The 21,021-nt window shown below is 39.8% G+C and overlaps 1 protein-coding gene across 1 annotated transcript; it reads left to right on the top strand.

The window, feature by feature from the left end:
- Positions 1-364: 364 nt before the first annotated feature.
- samsn1b (SAM domain, SH3 domain and nuclear localisation signals 1b) lies at positions 365-19,670 on the top strand. The gene is made up of 14 exons (XM_061739087.1): positions 365-497; positions 3,361-3,498; positions 3,863-3,906; positions 4,016-4,056; positions 4,249-4,323; positions 4,462-4,547; positions 11,397-11,532; positions 11,616-12,019; positions 14,112-14,237; positions 15,431-15,560; positions 15,805-15,956; positions 17,910-18,098; positions 18,219-18,369; positions 18,682-19,670. Exons 1-14 carry the CDS (start codon positions 474-476, stop codon positions 18,873-18,875), a joined length of 1,890 nt encoding a protein of 629 aa, XP_061595071.1. The 5' UTR covers positions 365-473; the 3' UTR covers positions 18,876-19,670.
- Positions 19,671-21,021: the final 1,351 nt, after the last annotated feature.

The raw sequence follows: 21,021 nt of genomic DNA, 5'->3' as shown, positions 1-21,021 counted from the left end.
GAAAGTGCTTATGGACAAGTATAAATGGTAGAACATAAACCTTAGTTTCAGTATGTGCCCAGGTAAACGTACAAATGGAACCTCATTATTTTATTTGTCTAGTTTTTCGCATCACTTGGTGATTATTCAATGTTCTCAGTCTCATTTGAAACTATGGTTAAAGATCATTTAAGACACCTGCTCAATAAAGCCGGCTCGTGTTGTTTATCGTCTTGTTGCCATGGGTGCTTTGACTCCGTCCACTGTTGGACAGCAACGGATCACTGCATCTATTGGATTACGTGAGGGATTTGAAACCTGGATTAAGCCACTGGGCTGGAGACAGCGTGGGGGCTGCGTGACTCTTTGCATCACAGGGGTGTGTTAGGGTGCATGCGTGTGTTTGAGAGGGAGGGTGGGGTGTGAAAGTGTGTTTGCCCCCTGGCCACAGCTTGTCACCACAGTTGCATTGTCTTCCGTCCAGACCATCAACCATGAACCTGTTCTGCTTCACTCTGGTAAGAATGATCTTCTGATCTTCAGTTTTACGTTCTTTTGTCAGGAGCCTCAAGCCTAAGCTGGTCAACCGTTGAAACTTGGAGAGCTGTTAGTGTCACTGAGAAAGATCTGAGGTGGGCTCTCTGGAAAACGAGACAAAGCTTTCCATCGGTCCAAAAACTCACAAGCTTTCTTACACGCAGTCCTGTCATTTCCTGAGAAGCATTTTTCATGTTGTTGTAATGGATGGTTTATAGAGCTGTTAATGCGGCTGATTACAGCAGCGTACTGCTACTATTTGATATTATTTACCTTATTTAACAGTTAAAAGAATCACTTTATATGCTCTAGAATGAGTGAATGTGCATTTGTTTGGTGTCACACTACAAGGGAAATAAATCAAGTAGTTCATGCAAACTGAGGGTTTGTCATTACACATGAGACTAGTTGTTTCAATGTGTTTTTTTTTATATATATCACATTTTTGCAACTCAACTATTGTGACAACTATTCAAAATAATATTTTAACAACGCCAAACATTTTTTACAATACTGCGCAAATGTCATGGCACCCTTACTTTTAGTATGTTAAATTTTGAAAGTCTATATTTTGTCTTTATGATACAGACAGACAATCCGGGAAACTGGAGCTCTTCAACCTAATAGAATGAATCCAAATGAAGATTATTGCAAACATGCACTCTGTGCTTGGTTCTGAGGGAAGTGACTAAATACTCTCCTCTGCCTGAATTGTCATTTTGTTCTGAATTTGGTTTCATTTTGCGCACGTGTGATCACTACATCTTCTGTTGCAATCTTAAACATTTATGGTGAAAATCTAAACGTGACTTCCACCTTTTCTAAGCCACATCCGCAAACTGTATCTCAATGATTTATTTTATGAACACACTCAAAATTTGTGGTGATACATTTGTCAATAAATACAGATATCATTAAAGCTTTGATAAAACAAGGGCTGGCCTAAGACTCTTGCACGGTTATATAGATTCCTATTGGAGAAAATTAACTTTGTTTCTAAAGTAAAGTGCTCCTTCTGTTTTGCAAAGTTCTGTAGTCATGACTCAACAATTTTCTATCTATTTATTTCTCTTTTCTTAAATATCACGATTCTCATCAGTAGTGGTAAAGGTCGGTTTTAAGGTGGATGTGTCGGGGAAAGTATAAAAACTATATTTATATAAAACTATATTGAGGATCCTCCTCAGCTCAGGTTAAATTCACAAAAAAGTGGAAAATAAATAAGTAGCATCAAAAAATCTAAACTTTAATCGTGCAAAGTATGCTCTGCTCCCCTGGACAAGCCGTGACAGATTTATGCCAGTGGTTACATAACCGATCCCACTAGTTAATGCTTCAAAATGCCACGATGCGCTGGATGACTCAGAGGCTGACGGCAGCAACGTGAGAAGAGCTGGGCTCCAATTAAAGCTTTTGTTCCTTTCCTTTTTTAAATGTTTTAAGAGTTCATCATGGTCTTTGTCCTTTTCATTTTCTGAAGTGACTTTTTTTTGGGGGGGGCATGTATAGCCCAGGACTGTTGCATGTTTTTGTGAGGGTAGCTCACATTGCTACCCAAGGGAACACGGGGAGAACATGCAAACTCCACACAGAAAGGCCCTTTCACCAACCCCACCCAGGGTGTGTCCCCGGAGGGAATTGAACCCAGGACCTTCTGGCTGGTTTTCTTGAACTATTGGACATCTGGTTGCTTGAAGCTCTTTTTTCTGGATTGACATTCTACATAAAGATTCCAATTCATAGTGTGAGGGCATTAACAATTCATTATCAAGATTTATAACATGAAGTTTTCACCTTTTTCAGGCAGGCAGCTGATTTTGTAGGTCAAACCATGTTTGAGGTAAAACTAGTGTGTAGAAGCAAGAAAGAAGAGAAAGATGTTTTTCTTTGCTTTTATAAGCAGTCAGGCTCCATTATTTATTAAAAGCTTGTACTTGCGGGTTGTATTATCATATCTGCCTGTTTGGAAACTAAAGTAGTGATCCGAACAAAAGGAATGAAACTACTACTTTATCAATATCTCTCTCTCAATATAAAAAAAGACTGAAAAAAAGGAGACAACTGGCGGAGATCTTTTAGATGTAAATATTATGACACTTCTGGCACATTATCTGAGATATTTATATACATTTATGCGCTTCATTCGTCCTTTTTTCTATGAAAGTGACACAACAAATATTTGAGGTTGGGGTAAAGTCTGACACATGAAAGGATCGTGACTGATAATCACTGATTCTGAGACCGTTTCTGCCTTTTAGTGTCAACAAAGAGGCGTTGTGTTAGGTTGTATCACATCCAAATGTTAAAAGGAAATTTCATCAAATGCTTCCCTGCTTGACAGTACAGCTCATCATTGTGAGCTGACTTTATTTATCAGTTCCTTCATACCTTCTGTAATGTAAGGAAATAGTCAGATTTGTCCAGATGCACAGTAAAACAAAAGTAAAATAATGAAGAATCAGCAGCAGTAGAAAAATATTCTTCCTTTAACAAGTATAATGTAATGCAGTAATCATCTTTTTTGCTTAATTAGTGTGAATTAGGCAGTCGGTGTATTTAGATCAGTCTTCTCGCATATTGCAGGAAATGTCCTCCTGACTTTTGCTTTTATGTGGACAAATGCAGATGAGTGTAGTGATAATGTAGTGGCATTGAAAATAGACTGAAGCTTAACGCGTTAAAGTATTAACTAAAAAATAAATACATTTAAAAAAATGGTAATTTCAGAGACGATTCACACATGAACGACTTCATCTGAAGGTTCTGTGGCAGAAACTGGGGAAGCATTAGCTGTGCAGCAGTGGGTCCAGCATTCACATTTGTTTGTTTGCTTGCTTCCTTCAGGAGGGCTCCACAGAAAGCATCTATGAACCAGCGCACAGCCAAACACTCAAACAGATCCTGCCCAGCAAGCACCAGTGCAGTCCTGCTCCTGTGAGACACAAATATGAGTGGGGCGGCTCAGATCCATCCATCAACTCTGTAAGCCTTTTTTCTGATCAGTTTTTCTGAGATCACGACCAATGTTTAGAAAAATATCTAAGCGTTTGATACTGATGACTATTTACTTGCAACCGGAGGATTTGTGTGTGGTGTATTACAAAAGTACAACACCTTTATGCCATCAGCGCTTCGTGTTGCTACATAGATCCTGAAACATTGCACTCAGGTATTCAGCAGTGGAAATAAAGCAGAGCAGAGTTACAGCACAGCAGAAACCTGGCAAGCTGAAAGAAATAAAAACAGTGTTCATATCAGGTGGTTGAGAGTGAGTGCATCTTATTTTGTGCAGTGTGTCGGACGTTTTTCTTTGCTAAAAGTCAGGTCTTTTGTTTGTTTCTCTAAGGACCAGCCTCAGAGTATTGCCAAACTGAAAAGCAGCAATAGAAGGTATGGATGTGCAGCTTTATTAGCTTGATTTTTAAATTACATTTTCGTTGTTTATCTCACTTTTCCATTGGGAAATAAAACCTTTATTCAATATTATTTCTTATTCTAGGTCTGGTGTGCCAACCTCAGCCTTGGAGAATGAAACTTTAGGTTGGTAAAAAAAAAAAAAAAGTTCACCAGCCCAGACTTTTTATTTTTTCTAATGTTATTCATTAAATCCAAAAGATTTGAACCTAATGTTAAAAAAAAGCAGCAACTTGAGGGTCACACTGCTCCTCCTCCTCTACCTCTTAAATGTGACATTACTTTTTTCTCATTCCTCTGCTTGCCTTGCCGTTGAAGACGCTGATCTCACCTGCTGGATGTCACCTGATGAGAAGAGTGTTTTACATAATCAAAAGAAAGAGCCGAAAAGAAGTAAGGAAATATGTGATACACGAGTACAACCAAAGTGTATTTTAGGAACATGACAGTTTTAAAGAATCTGTGAGCGTTAATAATTGTATTGAACTGTGTGTTTGACACTATAAATAAAGTATTTTCTGATGTATGAAGCTTCCAGCCGGAGCAGCGTGTTGGAAACAGATGACAAAGTGAAGGACCGGAGCTCTGAGAGGACACGCGACGATCTAGCAGCTAAGGTGAGACCACATCACTGTAATGAGACGACACGCTCATCAAGCTATTACACAGTATTCCTTTAAGAATAACCCAAACCTTATATTCTCTGTCCAATTATCAATTCAAATCAGTTTTATTTATATAAAGTCATGTTTTTGATTGGCTCCATTGGATAAAGGGCACTTTGCTGAATAATATATTCACATTTCCTCTTCACATAAGTGACCATACAATCACTTCACCACCTCAAATGATGATTTGAGAGGCCGTGCAGATGGCTGAGTGTTTTGTAATCCCGTTCCCACATGGCGAGTGAGTGCCAGAGAAGCTCATAGCTACCTGGGATTCAGGATGCTCGCGCACGTGTTAATGCATGTGAGTGAAATGACTGTGGCTCTCCTCTTTACTCACCACCCACACCGTTACGTAACCGAGGACGCCACGGAGTGGATTATATCATAATGAAGCGCCAGTAAAGATCAAATCAAAATTATTTATTTTTTTTAATGTGTGAGCACAGAAATCTGTCACCTGCTTCAGCTTAGTGGGTTTGTGTGTTTGAATGAAGGCTGGAGAAAAGAAAAAAGAGAAACTGAGGAGAAGAGAATATAAATATAGTAAGAATTCATAATCAAGCCAGCAGACAGAAAAACTACACTCACCGGCCACTTTATTAGGTACACCTTGCTAGTGCCGGGTTGGGCCCCTTTTTGCCTGCAGAACTGCCTTAATCCTTTGTAGCAGAGATTCAACAAGGTACTGGAAACATTTCTCAGAGAGTTTGGGCCATATTGACCTGATAGCATCATGCAGTTGCTGCAGATTTGTCGGCTGCACATCCATGAGTTGAATCTCCCGTTCCACCACGTCCCAAAGGTGCTCTATTGGATTGAGATCTGGTGACTGTGGAGGCCATTTGAGCAGTGAACTCATTATCATGTTCAACTAAACCAGTCTGAGATGTTTCACGCTTTATGACATGGCGTGTTATCCTGCTGGAAGAAGCCATCCGTAGATGGTACACTGTGGTCATAAAGGGATGGACATGGTGAGCAACAAAACTCAGGTACACTGCAAAAAAGAAAAGCTTGAGAAAACGTAAAATTTCATGGTAACGTGATGCAAGAGATTTTTGAGTTTTCTCAACTTTTGCCTACTGTTGTTGACTTAACTAAGATTTACAAGTTCTGCCAAGAGTTCTGCCAACTTAGATTTTCTTGTTCACCTAATTAGGATAATCCTCAAATGCTAACAAAGAAATTCTGGTTTCAATACTATGTATTTCTACCTTCACCAAACTCAGATATTTTTGTTGAATAAACATACAATTATTCGTTCTATGCCATGTATTTCTACCTTCATCAAACTCAGATATTATTTTTTAATAATTATACTATTCTTACTTCAGTGAGTTGAAAATGTACCTACATAAACCAAGGAAAATGTATGTTGCCGTTATTGTATTTGAAAAATGCTCAATATAAATATATAATGAATAAAACAAAGCACAGATGAATGTTACCTGAAATAATTTTATTAAACAGTGCTTCAAGAACATTACAGAAATTGACATGACATGACAATTGACATTCTGAAAAGAAGCATTGCTGTATGGTGCTTCAAGCACCACAGCAGAAACTTTAAAATGTACGTCCAGGACCAAAAAGGAAACCCCAACTGGATGACACTTCAACAAATAAAATATGTATAAAATAAAATGCAAGATGAAGTAAAATGCAAGATAAAATAAAATGCAAGATAAAATCTCACCATATAGTGTCCACAACAGAAATTCTTCTGACAGAATTTGACATTTCTAATGATGAATTACCCACTTAAACCGCATATTGTCCTCCCAGGTCAAATTGATCCAATCTGTTTTGTTCCTTCTTTCCTCACACTCCTTTACTTCCTTCCTCCTTCCCCTCTGTCCCTTTCCTTTCTTCCCCTCCATCCTTCCTTTTCCTACATACCTTCTTCCCCTGCTTCCTTCCTTTTTCCTACATACCTTCTTCCCCTCCATCCCCCTTTGCTCCCTCCCTCCTTTCCTTCCTCGTCAGTCCTTCCTCTTTTCCTTTCTCCCTCTCTCCTTCCTCTTTCTTAACCTCCTTTCTTCTTCCGCTTCATCCTCCTTTCCTTCCTTCTTACTCTGTACTCTCTTCTTTCTTTGACCCAAAGACAACAGGAGGTTCAACCTACACCTACTCATCCTCATGCCAGTTCTCTTTCTTTTTTGCATATACATATATTACAGTTTTTCTTGAACAATGGTGCATTTTAACAGTTGAAACAATATGCAACACATTTTCTTTTTACTACAATGCACTTGAACAGACTAAAGAACATAAGTTTTCAGAGACCTTGTGCGCTGTGAGCATAGAGAGCAACCAAGCTCGAAAAAGATGGTCTGAATTGCTTCAAATGTATACCTCATTTGCTTTGGGTAGTCGATGTTGAGAGCATACAGAAGGCCAAAGAGGTAAGCCAAGGCAGTAGCAAGGTCTGAAATGTTATGTACCCCGATGTCCCCTTCCAGCACGACTGCGTGGTCTCGCACAGATATACCGGCATCGTCTTGCACGACGGTGAGAATGGCAACAGAAGCACCTTCCGGCGCTGGTTCCAAAATGTTACTGTCCTGAAGAAAAATAACAGATACATTATTGAGAGCTAAGAAAAACTAAAAAGACAAGATACATTTCTTCTGGTTTTAAACTTTAACTTACATACCCTGCTTATCACTTAGACTTAGACCGCGCTGCTGCCAATGCAGAGGGACGTCGTCACACGGCGGCCATCTTGCCACAGGAGAGCTCGCTCACTCATAACATTGTGTTTAATGGAGCCTGTACTGCAAAACAACCTTAACTTGCTCAATTCTCAACAGATTTTCAAACAGTTTGGTTTTTTTATGAACGTCAGAGATGCAATTATGACACTGCATACTTGTGAATAATTATAAACATTGAAAAACGTACTTTTATATGAAAATAACCAGAAACAGATAGCTATGACATGGTATTTATATTAAATCAATATTTCTATAGTATTCTTATTAATATTTATAACATATATATATTATTACCATAAAACATGTGTGTGTATGTATGTATGTATGTATGTATGTATATATATATATATATATATATATATATATACACACACACACGTTATAATGTCATGATGTAAATACATCATAATGTAATAATATATAAACATGTTATATTGTCATATAAATACATGTTATAATGTAATATATATATATACACACACACACACATATATATACATGTTATATGGTAATAATATATATATATGTTATAATGTAAATATAAATATTACTAAGAATACTATAGAAATATTTATTTAATATAAATACCATGTCATAGCTATCTGTTTCTGGTTATTTTCATTCAAAAGTACGTTTTTCAATGTTTATAATTATTCACAAGTATGCAGTGTCATAACTACATCTCTGACGTTCATAACAAACCATACTGTTTGAAAATCTGTTGAGAATTGAGCAAGTTAAGGTTGTTTTGCAGTACAGGCACCATTAAACACAATGTTATGAGTGAGCGAGCTCTCCTGTGGCAAGATGGCCGCCGTGTGACGACGTCGCAGCACCGCGGACGAGTCATCTGGCCTTTATATATGTCTATGGCCAAAACTAAGTGTTTCAGGCAGAGGCTGAAATCAGCTAAAATGAGGATTTTTGTGGATGCTGGTATGAGAAAACTATGGAGTTTTTTTGAGCTCGAAATCATGCAAAACTACTCTGTAGGTGTTCAAAACTGACATAATAATAGGTAACTATGAGCATAGATCTCCTTTAAAACATCTCATGGGAATTAGGAATTACTTGTCATTTTCCTACAGTTACTATTACTTACTAGGAACTTCAGGAAAACCTTTGTTGGATCTTCTCGGAGGAAAATGGGCAGGCCTCTCAGTGCTGCTGTCTTTCGGTGGGACACAATGTCGGATGTCTAAAAAGAATATCCAGTGGGAAACAAGCATTTCAATCAGTTTTATAGCAATGAAAAAAAAGCACAATTCACATTGAAATGTTGAATTTTCATGGACTTTCACTGTTGAGTGGGATCTTGAGAGGTGTGATCGTAATGCTCCAGGTGTTTTAAATACACATACAGTTTGTGTGAATATAGGGCCAATGTGCACCTTGCCTGTGATGAAGTCGAAAATGTTTCAGAAGAACCTCTTGACTGGAGCTTGTGAATTTGCAAAATCGGCACTGCATGAAATCCATCCCTGAAACACAAGAGACACATAGGATAGTCAGTTTTGATGAAAGCACTATTGCAACAGTCCCTGTAATTTCTAAAAATAAAATAAGACATACATACATACATACATACATACATACATACATACATACATACATACATACATACATACATACATACATACATACATACATACATACATACATACATACATACATACATACATACATACATACATACATACATACATACATACATACATACACACACACATATATATATATATAATTAGTAATGTTAAATTAATGTATAAATTATAATTACATGACATGGAACATAAATACAACCGTGAATTCAAACATTTGTCTGTTACTATGATAAAAACACTATGATAACTATGTATTGTCAGTACTGCAACGTTAAAGGCTGATTTATGGTTCCACGTTACACCAACGCAGAACCTACGGCGTATGGTACGCGGCGACGCGCACTTAACGCCGTAGTCTGCGGCGGAGAATTTGACGCGGAACCATAAATCAGGCTTTATGCACCGCGTTACACCAACGCAGAGGCTACGCCGTAGCCTACGGTGTAGGCTCTGCGTCGATTTAACGCAGAACCATGATTCAGGCTTAATACTGCTATTATTTCTTAAATATGCTCTCCTTTCTCATTCTGTAACTTGATAAAAGCTCTGAAAATGTACAAAGCATTCTTACAACGAGGCACAACTTTAATTTGTATGTGACAATTAACTTACAGTAATTAAAGACATATGACAGCGTCACACCAGCTGTTAAAACTATCTAGCTATATTTATACATTACTGTAAAGTAACACTGCAGCACCGGATAAAAGTGTCAAATTAAAAAAACAACAACATGCAAGCTAATTGACGCACACCGATATAATCCCGCTTCAAATGTCTTAATTTCAGACGTGGCTGACGTTTAACAATGTCACAGACTTAAAACGTAGATGTAAAAGTAGGGCTTGAAATATCACTAGGCGTTTGTAGAAAACGCCCGACAACACATTTAATTAACTTTACATTACCTGTATGAGCAAATTTGTCGTCCTCTCACGCTTCTGGAAAATTGCAGACAGGTGGTCGGCTCGGGGTCGGCTTGTTCAGACCGTTCAGACTTGTTCAGACATGTCTTGCGCATGCGCAGGTCAGGTATCTATGGGGTTTCCCATGGGCCCCCAACTGAACTCAAAAAATCTACTCAAAAGTTAAAAATCTTTGTTGTGCTGTTTAGAAAATCATACTTAGGACAACAATGGGAGAAATTAGTTGGGGAGACAAGATTTTGTAGGTTGCAAATGGAAAGCTTTATTTCTGAGTCTGTTTACTTTGAAAAGTTTAATTAGATCAACAATTACTAGTTTTCATTTTAACAGTGTAGGCTGTGGCTTTGACACAATGCTCAATTGGTACTAATGGGCCCAAAGTGTGCCAGGAAAATATCCCCCACACCATTACACCACCACCACCAGCCTGAACCGTTGATACGAGGCAGGATGGATCCATGATTTCATGTTGTTGAAACCAAATTCTGACCCTACCAATGTTACAGCAGAAATCGATAGTCATCAGACCAGGCAACGTTTTTCCAATCTTCTGTTGTCCAGTTCTGGTGAGCGAATTGTAGCCTCAGTTTCCTGTTCTTAGCTGACAGGAGTGGCCCCTGGTGTGGTGTTCTGCTGCTGTAGTCCATCCACCTCAAGGTTCCACGTGTTGTGCGTTCAGAGATGCTCTTCTGCACACCTCGGTTGTAACGAGTGGTTATTTGAGTTACTGTTGCCTTTCTATCAGCTGCAACCAGTCTGGCCATTCTCCTCTGATCTCTGGCATCAACAAGGCATTTGCACCCACAGAACTGCCACTCACTGGATATTTTCTCTTTTTCGGACTATTCTCTGTAAACCCTAAAGATGGTTGTGGGTGAAAATCCCAGTAGATCAGCAGCTTCTCAAATGCTCAGACCAGCCCGTCTGGCACCAACAACCATGCCACGTTCAAAGTCACTTAAATCAACTTTCTTCCCCGTTCTGATGCTTGGCTTGTACTGCAGCAGATCGTTTTCATGATGTCTACGTGCCTAAAGGCATTGAATTGCTGACATGTGATTGGCTGATTAGAAATTTGCGTTAACGAGCAGCTGGACAGGTGTACCTTATAAAGTGGTCGGTGAGTGTAGTTGGAGAGCTAAGACAAGCTCAAAACGGCAGCATGGTGAAGGAAAGTTTGTGCAGACTTAAGTTGACGTGTGATGTAATGAACCAGAGTGGAAAATTCAATTCAATTATACTTCATCAATCCCTCTAAAAAGAAAATATATGTTGTACACGTTGATGGCATGAAGTTAAAAAATGATTTGTGTTATTTTGTAGAACTCAGGTTTTTTCTTATGATTGAATAATTTGCTGTGGACATCTGTGGACAGGTCCGGCAGCAGGACATGTGAACCCAGTACAAATATTCAGTGTTAAGTATTAATGCACATCCACAGTCTGCTGGAAAAACAATGTTAACAACCATCTGTAAAGAATTATTGCAGGAGTTCGTAGGGAATGAGTGTCCTCTGTATTGAATAGATCCATTGTTTGTGTTTTTAGTGTGGAGAAACCACAGCTGACGCAGCAGAATCAATACAAACCACTGGGAGACTGAAGAAACTACAGAATCTGGTGAAAGCCAAGAAAAGACATCAGAGTGATGGTGAGAAAGTGAAGAGCGAAGCTAAAAGAAACGGTAAGTCACTGTGGGGAATATTATTTTCCGTTGATCAACTGTTGAATGGGCTGATAACAGAAACCATCTCCGCTCTTCTTCAGACTGCTTGGCAGAGGTGGTGAGAAGCAACAACGCAGTTCTGACCTGCATCAGTCTGGGGAGGAGGACAGAGACGAGGTCTTCTTCTCCAGCAACCTCCCCCCAAGATCTGCCACGGCACCACGCCAGGGGTCACCGTGACGATGGGGAGGAGGCAGGGGTCTGGAGCCCAAAAACTGGAAATCATTTCCCATTTGACTGTTCACAACCGTGGGCCCCCCTCTATCACACCTGCCAACAGAGACGACATGAAATGTGGCCCTGCGGCGTCAACCTCTCTGTGCCTCGTCCATCAGACTGGGATCGTTTTGAGAGTCTCCTGCAGGAGCTGGACAGCAAGCAGTCGGCTCTGTCGCCCCCACAGGGGGTCTGTCCAGTCCCAGATCTGCAACACTCACATAACCCAGTAAGATATGGCTTGGTATTATTGTTTTTAGTTTCTAACAGACTTCTATTGTCAGTGTTTTATTGCAAAGTCTAGAAAATGCTGCATATAATGAGACATCAGTCACAGGGTATTGATAAGTAAACCCATTGTTCATTGTGATGATAAATGACAAGGGATCAGAGATGAGGCTGAGTAGCGGGTCCACACACACACACACACACACACACACACACACACACACACACACACACACACACACATGACTGGAAAAAAGAAGAAACTAAAGGAAATTTGTTTTGGAAAATATGCTAATGTTATTATTGATGGACTGGAAACCTTGATAAAATGTACCATTGGATTTAATTATTTAGCAGATGCTTTTACCCGAACCAACTTCCAAATGAGGGATAACACTGAAGTTTCAGTAAAATGAATGAATTAATTCAATGACAAAGTAAAAGTAGGGCAAGCACAGGAATCCAAGCTAAGAGCGGGATTGGGGTGTTTGGGTGTTCACAAAGAGATGAGGCCTGAGGATATTCCTGGAGGTGCTCCTGGTCTGATGTTGTTCGACCATCATGGAATCACAAGAAAAAATAGTCACTTGTGTGGAGATCACAGTACCACATGACTTTCCTGAGAGGGGGTTCATGGGCCAGATTAAAAATGAGCAGAAGTTCATCTGACTCGGTGTGTACAGCTTCAGCAGACCCAGCGGTCCCGTTGTTTGCACCATTAGTGTCTTGTGTTTCATTTGGGCTGCCATGGGTCACATGGAGATCACATGGAGATAGTTTGTTTAAATGTATTTATGAGCAATAAAGATGTGTTTCAAAATGGAAATATCTGTATCCCTTAAGCTAAAAGCAGTGGTCCTCGAGTACTTGAGGACCAGGGTTGGGAAACACTGAGCTTAAGTACAGCTTTAATCTGGTTTGTGCAAATCTTCTCTGATCTATGCTTCCAACCCTGCTGAGCTTTGCAGAGCTTGTTTACTTTTTCTTTTTTGTTGTTGCATTTTTCAGCTTCTTATTGAACATTTGGACTTCCTAAATTGTATTTGAGACTTCCAGGAAGTGCTTGTTTTTTTTTTCTTGCTTTCGTGGTATTCTGATCAACAGTTTTGTAGCTTGGACTTATTTACAGACTCTCTTAGCACCACTAATATTTTTTTGTTTTGTTTTGTTTTGAGAATCACAAACAGTTGAACTTTATTTTACGTAGTCCTCAAGAGCCCGAGGTGCTGCGAGTTTATGTTTCATTGCTGTGTGAGGGCAGGATGTCAAGCTTTTTAAAGTGAAGGTTTCTCAGTAAATGTTGAAGCACTCCTCTACTTAAGCGGGCGGCTCCTGACATTCTCCTTATTTCTTGTATTTCTTTTCTTAGAGCCACGTCAAAGAGAATTTGCCCTTGCAATGAACAATAACGTTTTTCTGAAATTTCCGAATCTGAAATTCAGCTAAAATGAAAATAGGGAGAATAAATTGAATGGCCAACTGTATAACAGATGATTCATTTCAGGTGCTATCACAAGGACCAAACATGAGTTTGTGGATATTCTGTATATATATATTCAGATTAAAACATCACACTTAAGGCTACAACAGAACAACAACATTAAGAGCACTAAAGGTGAAGTGTACTGATCAGCTCGTTACGAGTTAGTGTTGTACAGTGGTTGAATGGAAAAAAGAAAAACAACACCCTGCCCCCACCCTTCTACGCCCTAAAGATGCATACCAGCAGTCAGGGGTGTTACATGGTAGCTCGGGTTTAACCTAATTCAGAATAAAAGTCACAAACAGGGAATAATCATTTATGACATCGGTTCACATGGACAACATAAACATGTCCATCTGTCACCAGAATTAACACATATGTTAATCTTTCTATTATCCAAACAGTTGCTCTTATCAGGGAGATTTGGTGCCATCAGACAGCACTCCGGTTTAATGAAACCAGATCATGGATGATATTTGGCAACCGAACTCTAATCTATTCGATCTGTCTGTTTTTGTCCATCCAGGACTTCATCTGTCTAAAATGTGCACCTTGCTCACTTTTATCAGCAGTAGCGGATCCTTCTCTTCACAGTGTGCTTTGTTTGTAGGAAAAACAGGAGGAGAACGATGAGGTTACCAAGCTGAAGTTGCAGAGGAAGGAGCTGCAGAGGTCATCACAAAGTGACGGGAAGAACATGGAGGCGTCTCCGGAGAAAACACGGACGCTTCTCAGCGTATGTTATGCTCCCCGCAAAGCTCACGACCATGCAGACGGTTTTAAATCCATCTTACCCTTAATTTGCTAATATAATAACATCTGTCACCAAGCAAGCGCAGCAGTCATCCACACGCTTGTACTGCCAGACTGTAAACCAGTCAAACCACCATCGTCTGCCAGCGCTTACACGCTGGTGTGTAGATACAGTACTTAAAGTACAACACTGTAAAAGGCAACATCCACGTTTTTACTATTTATTAACCTTTAGTATGTCCTGAATTAATTAATGGCGATAAATGGGACACAAAACTAAAGCCAATGTAAATAATTTTAATGTAAAGTTAAGAACACTTTGACTGAGAGGATGGCAGTATTTTACGGTTTTAAAGTGTTTCTTTAATTACTTGTTTAAACAGAACACAGCATTTTAAAACACAATACAATATTTATTTACAATATTTATTTACAAAGGATAATGTGATCTAACTTTCTGATATGCATTATTTATCTCCAAACCTTCAAAATTAAAATAAAAAGTAGTAATCCAAGAGCAGTTTGAGGATTTTCACTGTAATAAACCAGTTATTACATTGTTGGAAACAAAAGTTCAGTCTTTCTGCATATTGGTTGTTCAACAGGCTATTTTCTGCTCCATAAACTGACATTTCCACAGAAACCAGGACTGTAGTCCAGTCTCCAAACTGGTGCTGCTGCAGATTTTACTTTCCTGTCTGTTATTCCAACCTTTCACCAGGATCCTTAATTGCAACTTTCCTGGAGGATTTGATCAGCTAGGTAGTAAAAGGCATCAATCTGCCAATTATTCAGAATTTAGCTGATTGGAATTTACCCATGTGTGCATCACCTTTATTATTATGATCATTGTTGTTTATTTAAGTCATGAATCAACACTTGATAAGTGTTTGAGAACTAAGGAGCGCAACAGTTTTTAAAACACTGTCTCTCATTCTTCCTTGGAATGGGATTTTAGCTGATCAACTATTTGCGACGTGTCCAGGACAGGAAGGTGACGGTTGAGCACAGGTAGTCAGGGATTATACAAACTTCCTTGGCTTCACTATAAAAAGCAACGCAACGCTCGCATGGATTACGTGCTGTACATTTCCTGCTTACTCTTGTGTTTGCCATGAATGCCTCTGGTGGGAGACAGAATGAACATAGAGGTACTTTGTTGTTGTTTCTGAGCAGGACAGAGGTTTGCTGAAAGATGACGCAGAGAGGAGGGAGGCTGGGCACGGGACATTTCCTAAAGGGCACCAGCAGCGCAGAAACTCCCTGGAAAGCCTCTACAGCCTCCACAGTGGACAAAGCTCCTCCAGTAAGCACCTGCAGGCAAAGAACCAAGCATGCTCTCCACACAACATCCTAATCAATTATGCAACCCTTGCTTGTAAACTCCACCTGATACTCCACCTTAGATGAGCTCATTTGTTAAGCTTCCCTCACTACTCACAAATGTGAGACTGGATCCTCGTCTCAGACTTGTGCTGTGTTATGGCAGACGTATGAACGCCTCCAGTACAGCAGACTTTGACTAAACTCTGGTGTCTGCCGTTTCCCAGGTGGCGTCGCCAGTGGCTCCGACTGCTCCAGTAACAGAGACAGCATCAGACTGGAGGATGATCTATCCTTCACAAAACAGTTTTGCGGCAGAGCAAGAGTCCATACTGAGTATGTGCCAAGTCCTTATGACGCCGAATCCCTTCAACTCAAGGTATGTGCCTCAAGGTGCATGAAATGCCCTGAGAGCAGAGCCGTCTGGGAGATTTGCGAGGCCCTGTGCGAAATGGCTGGGGGGGGGGCCCTCGCAAAATTTTTGGGTTTTTCGGGTCAGATCGGGTGTCCATATGCGCAATTTTAACTCTCCAATTAGCAAATTACTGGATACCTTCCCCTGCCTCATCATCATCTCTTGCCTCGACGCGGGGCCCCACGGCTGCTTGAGACCCGATCGGATCGGTGATTTTTGTAACAAATTTATCAAACGAGCCTTTCAGAGAGGCATTAAACTCTTCCATTTTCTTTAGTTTTTTCTTTTTTCATCCCGAGATGGAAATTTCCTGAATCTGTCTCGTTCTCTCGACATTGTGTGACAGTTTGTTCCAACTCCACCCGTCTGGATCAGAGCAGCTTGTGTCTACGCTTGGTCTGACGCAGTTGTATTGAACAACAGACACACATTTAGGTCTGTAATGGAATGTGACTGTTGATATTTATAAGGGAAAAAATGAAAAAAAAAAATTGAAAAAAAAAAAAAAAAACGGCCCATAGCGCGAGGCCCCTTGGGGCGCGAGGCCCCGTGCGGTCACACGGTTCGCACATCCCTTGCTGCGGCCCTGCCTGAGAGTATGAAAACTGACTTCAGACTTCAGTGTGTTTTACTTCAGCTTGAAGTTTTAAAGATGGTGATTATTGGCCAATATCGTTTTCTATCTTTGCTACGCCAGTTTCAAGAATGTGAATACTGGGCTGTGAGCTTAACGTGTTTTGGGACAGAATGTCTCAGTAGTGAGGATGTGGTTTGTGTATTAGACTGTATTTACCCAAAACTTGGTCTGAGAGAAGAAAAAAATGCAGTCAGTGTTACAGTGTCTGTTAATCAGCATTGTTTTCACAATTGTATTCTGCTTTCTTTATTGAAGAACTGTGAATTGTAATATCGTACAGAAATTGCTGCAGAAATAATTTCTTACAAACCTGCAGAGCTAACAGAGAAAGATCCACAGGGTGGTGACAGCGACAGCGAGGTTCTGTAATTTGTCAAACTCAGTCAGAAACTGTAGCACGAACACATTGAGGACACACGCCACTAAGTCTGAACAGGCTGCTTCAACAACAGGAATAATCACAAAAAATGGATGACATTTCTGGAATAACAAACCCAGAACCTGCATGTCATTGTCATTTTAAAGCAGCAAAAGGCAACTTTTGCAATTCTCATCAGCAATTTTCTCAGCATGTAGTTTCCGAAATGTATTTTTGTTAGGTCTCTTGCTTCAGTCTCTTAGTCTCTGCTCTGATGATGTCCACGGTAACCCTGCGAGCTAGTTTCATTGGTGAGATGCAAGAGACGGCAAGGACAGGAGTTCACAGTTACTTGGGTTAGGGTTAGGGGTTTAGCCAACTGCAGGGACAGGATGATTTCATCAAATGTTTAATCAAATAAAATGAAACCAACATTTGAACATGAAAAAAACCTCTTGTACTCTTGGCCTGCTTTTTCTTCTTAGTGTTGAATGTAACTCTAATACCACATCACAGCATTTGCAATTATCTGCAACTTACACTCACTGTTTGTGCCCAGGTATTAGTCATGTTTGGAGATTTGCCACCTTGACCTATGCCATACGTTAACAGGATTTATATTTTTATTTCTATCTTTTAATGCAAGTTCACTTCAATAAGTCCAAGATGAATTACTTCAGCAAATATAGACGTATTATTGCATTTAAAGTTCACCCTCACAACATCAGCATGTTCTGTTCCTCTGTAGCCCTCTATTAAATCTCTACATTAGTGGTTGTGTTGTTCACTCTGAGGGACTGCAGATGGAAAACAGCCGTCAGATAACCTGTACAAAGTATCTTTTCTCTTTGTTGGAGATTGGTGCTTTTTGTTAGTGTTAGTTGATACATGTGTACTAAAACCGGTTTTAACTTTCGTACAGGTGGGAGATGTAATCGACATCATTGCCAAGCCTCCCATGGGAATATGGAAAGGCATCCTGAATGGAAAAGTAGGACATTTTAAGTTCATCTACGTGGATGTGGTAACGGAGCCGAGTTATGAGACACACATCCATGAAGAGCGACACAAATCAACTGTTCAGGAAATGTTAAAGAGTCTAAGTCTCGAGGTATGTTACTCTCAGCTGGGTTTTCCACATGTGGGACTGTAATCATCCTCCCTGTAAGAAGGTTTTGCCTCACCTTCTAAACATTGCTTTCATTTTTTCTCATCCACTTGCTTTCATCAGGAGTATTCCTCACCTCTGCAGCTCAGCGGCTACCAAACAGTGGAGGACTTGACAAGGCTGAAGGAGCATGACCTTATAGAGCTGAATGTGACCGATCCAGAACACAGGCAGCGACTGCTTGCTGCTATTAAGTCCCTGCAGCAACTGTGTTGTGAGTAAAAAAACCCCCCCTTTAAAAAAAATGCTGAGGCCTTTGCGGATTTGGAGTTGGAAGAAGAACAAGGGACATTCCACCGCAGCTAGATAAACCTAGCAGGGAATCCAGGTCACAACTAAAGAGGTTAGAGATAACAGGATAACCTGAAAGAGCATTTCTGAGAATAGACCGGGGCACGCGGGAGGGAATCTACACACAGATAGGCTCCGTGCACAGGGAGGACCGCAGCACAGGATTACTTACTACTTATCTATTCAAGTCAGTGGCAGCACAGTTCATCCAATGGAACCCTCTTCTCTCTTACAGCTGAGAGGTGGTTGGAGAATGACTCCAGTTGTGGGCCGGAGAACTTCTCTAAAGACGTAAAAGTAGAAACCAACAACTGCCCAAGAGACTCAGGCTGCCTCGTAACATCTGAGAGCCCCGACGACTGCACAGAGGAGACGGAGCCTCGCTTTCTCTCCGAACAACCGAGACCAGCCGACACAGCAGCCTCATAACAATCCCTTTCATTGATTTTGTTTCTCTTCAGATGAACTCATTATCAATTTAGTAGGTTCAGGAAACCTCATTTGGAATTCTGAAATGATCGAATCATCCAAAGCTGTTATATTTACTTTGATATTTTCTCAAGTCCTGAAAATTGTTTTTTTTTTTCCTTTCTTTTTGTTTGTTTGTTGGATTACAATAAAAAGTCCATGCGTAAGCTTTCAGATATTTACATATATATCTGCAAAAATACAGAATCTGCCAACACAGTGCAGGATTTTGTTGCTCTCTGGTTTCTGACTGGAGGCGGTTTGTACCTGACAAAGCTTTGGAAGAACTTGAGATAAACCGTTTCTACTGTTTAATGCAAATATGGAGGAGCTTCAAAAACTATAAATCAAAACACAGAGATGATCACTAGGTGCTGATAACAACAACTTCTTTATCGGTTTGCTGATGGTCTGCAAACTGATCCATGACCAAGTACAGTATATGTCATGGCTTCAAGAAAGGTGCGTTTCTCAGTGTCTCTTGTTGGGTACTAGAATTTATTAGAGGTTTGAGGAGACGTCCGATGAAGTTATCTGCTCAGGTTAAATGAACTTGAAGAGCACTCACATTGGTTTTCATGACAAACCTGCTCAGTTATTTGGTTTGTTACTTTTTCATGGACTATCAGAAAACTCTCACGTCCAGCTCAGAGTGCAGATGATGATTTCTCTGTGGTTTGCAGTTGAATATAACACAGTTGTAATCAATCTCAGTGTTACACGAATAATGCAGAAATAACCCATGTACACCTAAAGGAAGAGGCTCTGACTTTTATACTTTTTGTCTAATAAAGATTTTGACAATATTTGGCTTATTTTCCTAATGTTTTTCTTTCTTCGGTTCAAGGAAGTACTGCATGTTTGTTCATGGATGTCTGGTGTTTTTGCAAAAGCTTTGAAGCTGCTATGTCTTATTTTCTAAATATTTTACTGAGCACATCAAATGTGTGGAAACAGACCAAAGTGTATGTGCATTCTGACTTCGCATTTCTGAGTGAATAACAAATATAACATTAGAACTTCCCTTAAAAAAAGTAGAGACGATGATGAATCATTTTTTATATTGAAGTAGTGGTCCTCCGGTGAAACCGCTGTTGTTAGCAGTAACACTTAATACTATATACCGCGGCACACAACATAAACAAGTGATGATGATGGGGTCCACTCTACCCTCACAATAATTGTCTGGAAAGATTAGAGTACATAAAGGTTGAGCAGTTTTCTGGTTCTCATGCAACCGGCCCATGTTTGAATCCCGGCCTGTCTCTGCACTTTCAATACACGCCACTCCTGGAATAAAACCTCAAAAATAATGATAATATACTGCAAATGATGGTACATAATTTAAATGTAATTCCAGTAGTTGCGGAGATAGTTCTGTCTGGACTGCTGGCATAAACCCACTAACCAATAGAGTTATAGCTCGACTTAATAAACATGCTTTGGTAATTGATGAACAAACAACATATTTCTCTGCAGGTAAAGAAAGGGAATATGTGGACTGTGTTTTTTTCACACATATTGTAAATCAGAAGAAAACCATAACCACTGAAGATATATGAAGACGAGGCTTCATAGATGAAAAAGAAAAACTGGAGAAATTAAAGCAGCACAAAGGAACTTTTGTTAGTTTCATTTCTGTAGATGTGTAACATATTTCTGAAAACCAAGATGACTGGGACAGGACTTCAAAGGAAGCAAACTTTTGCAAAGAGTAGGAATGGGAGAAAGAAAGCTGCGCAACACCTCCTAAAAGCAATCAAGACTCCTGCAAATGAAGATGAAACATCTTAACATGAGAAAAACTGCTTTGTGCTGCTTGCAGACCTGTAGTTCTGGAGACCGGACTTTTTTGTGGTCTACGGTTTTGGTCTTGTCTCAGTCGCGGGTCTCTCGGTCTCGCCATGTCTCTGTCTTGGATAATTGAGATGTCATTGCAAACCAAGGTGACAGAATCTTGTGATCACCAGTTCTTCCTCTTATTAATGTAGTTTTTTAAACTATTTGTATTTTGCATTTGATTTAATGCATGTTTTGGTTTATCTGCATCTGTATTTAATTACAGTATTGTGTTTATAACGGCCTTTTTTGTATAAATATATGGCAT

The sequence above is a fragment of the Cololabis saira genome, chromosome 14 (genome assembly GCF_033807715.1).
Source record: "Cololabis saira isolate AMF1-May2022 chromosome 14, fColSai1.1, whole genome shotgun sequence".
NCBI lineage: Eukaryota > Metazoa > Chordata > Actinopteri > Beloniformes > Belonidae > Cololabis > Cololabis saira.
The sequence above is the reverse complement of the archived record's forward strand: the minus strand, read 5'-3'. Positions and strand labels throughout refer to the sequence as shown.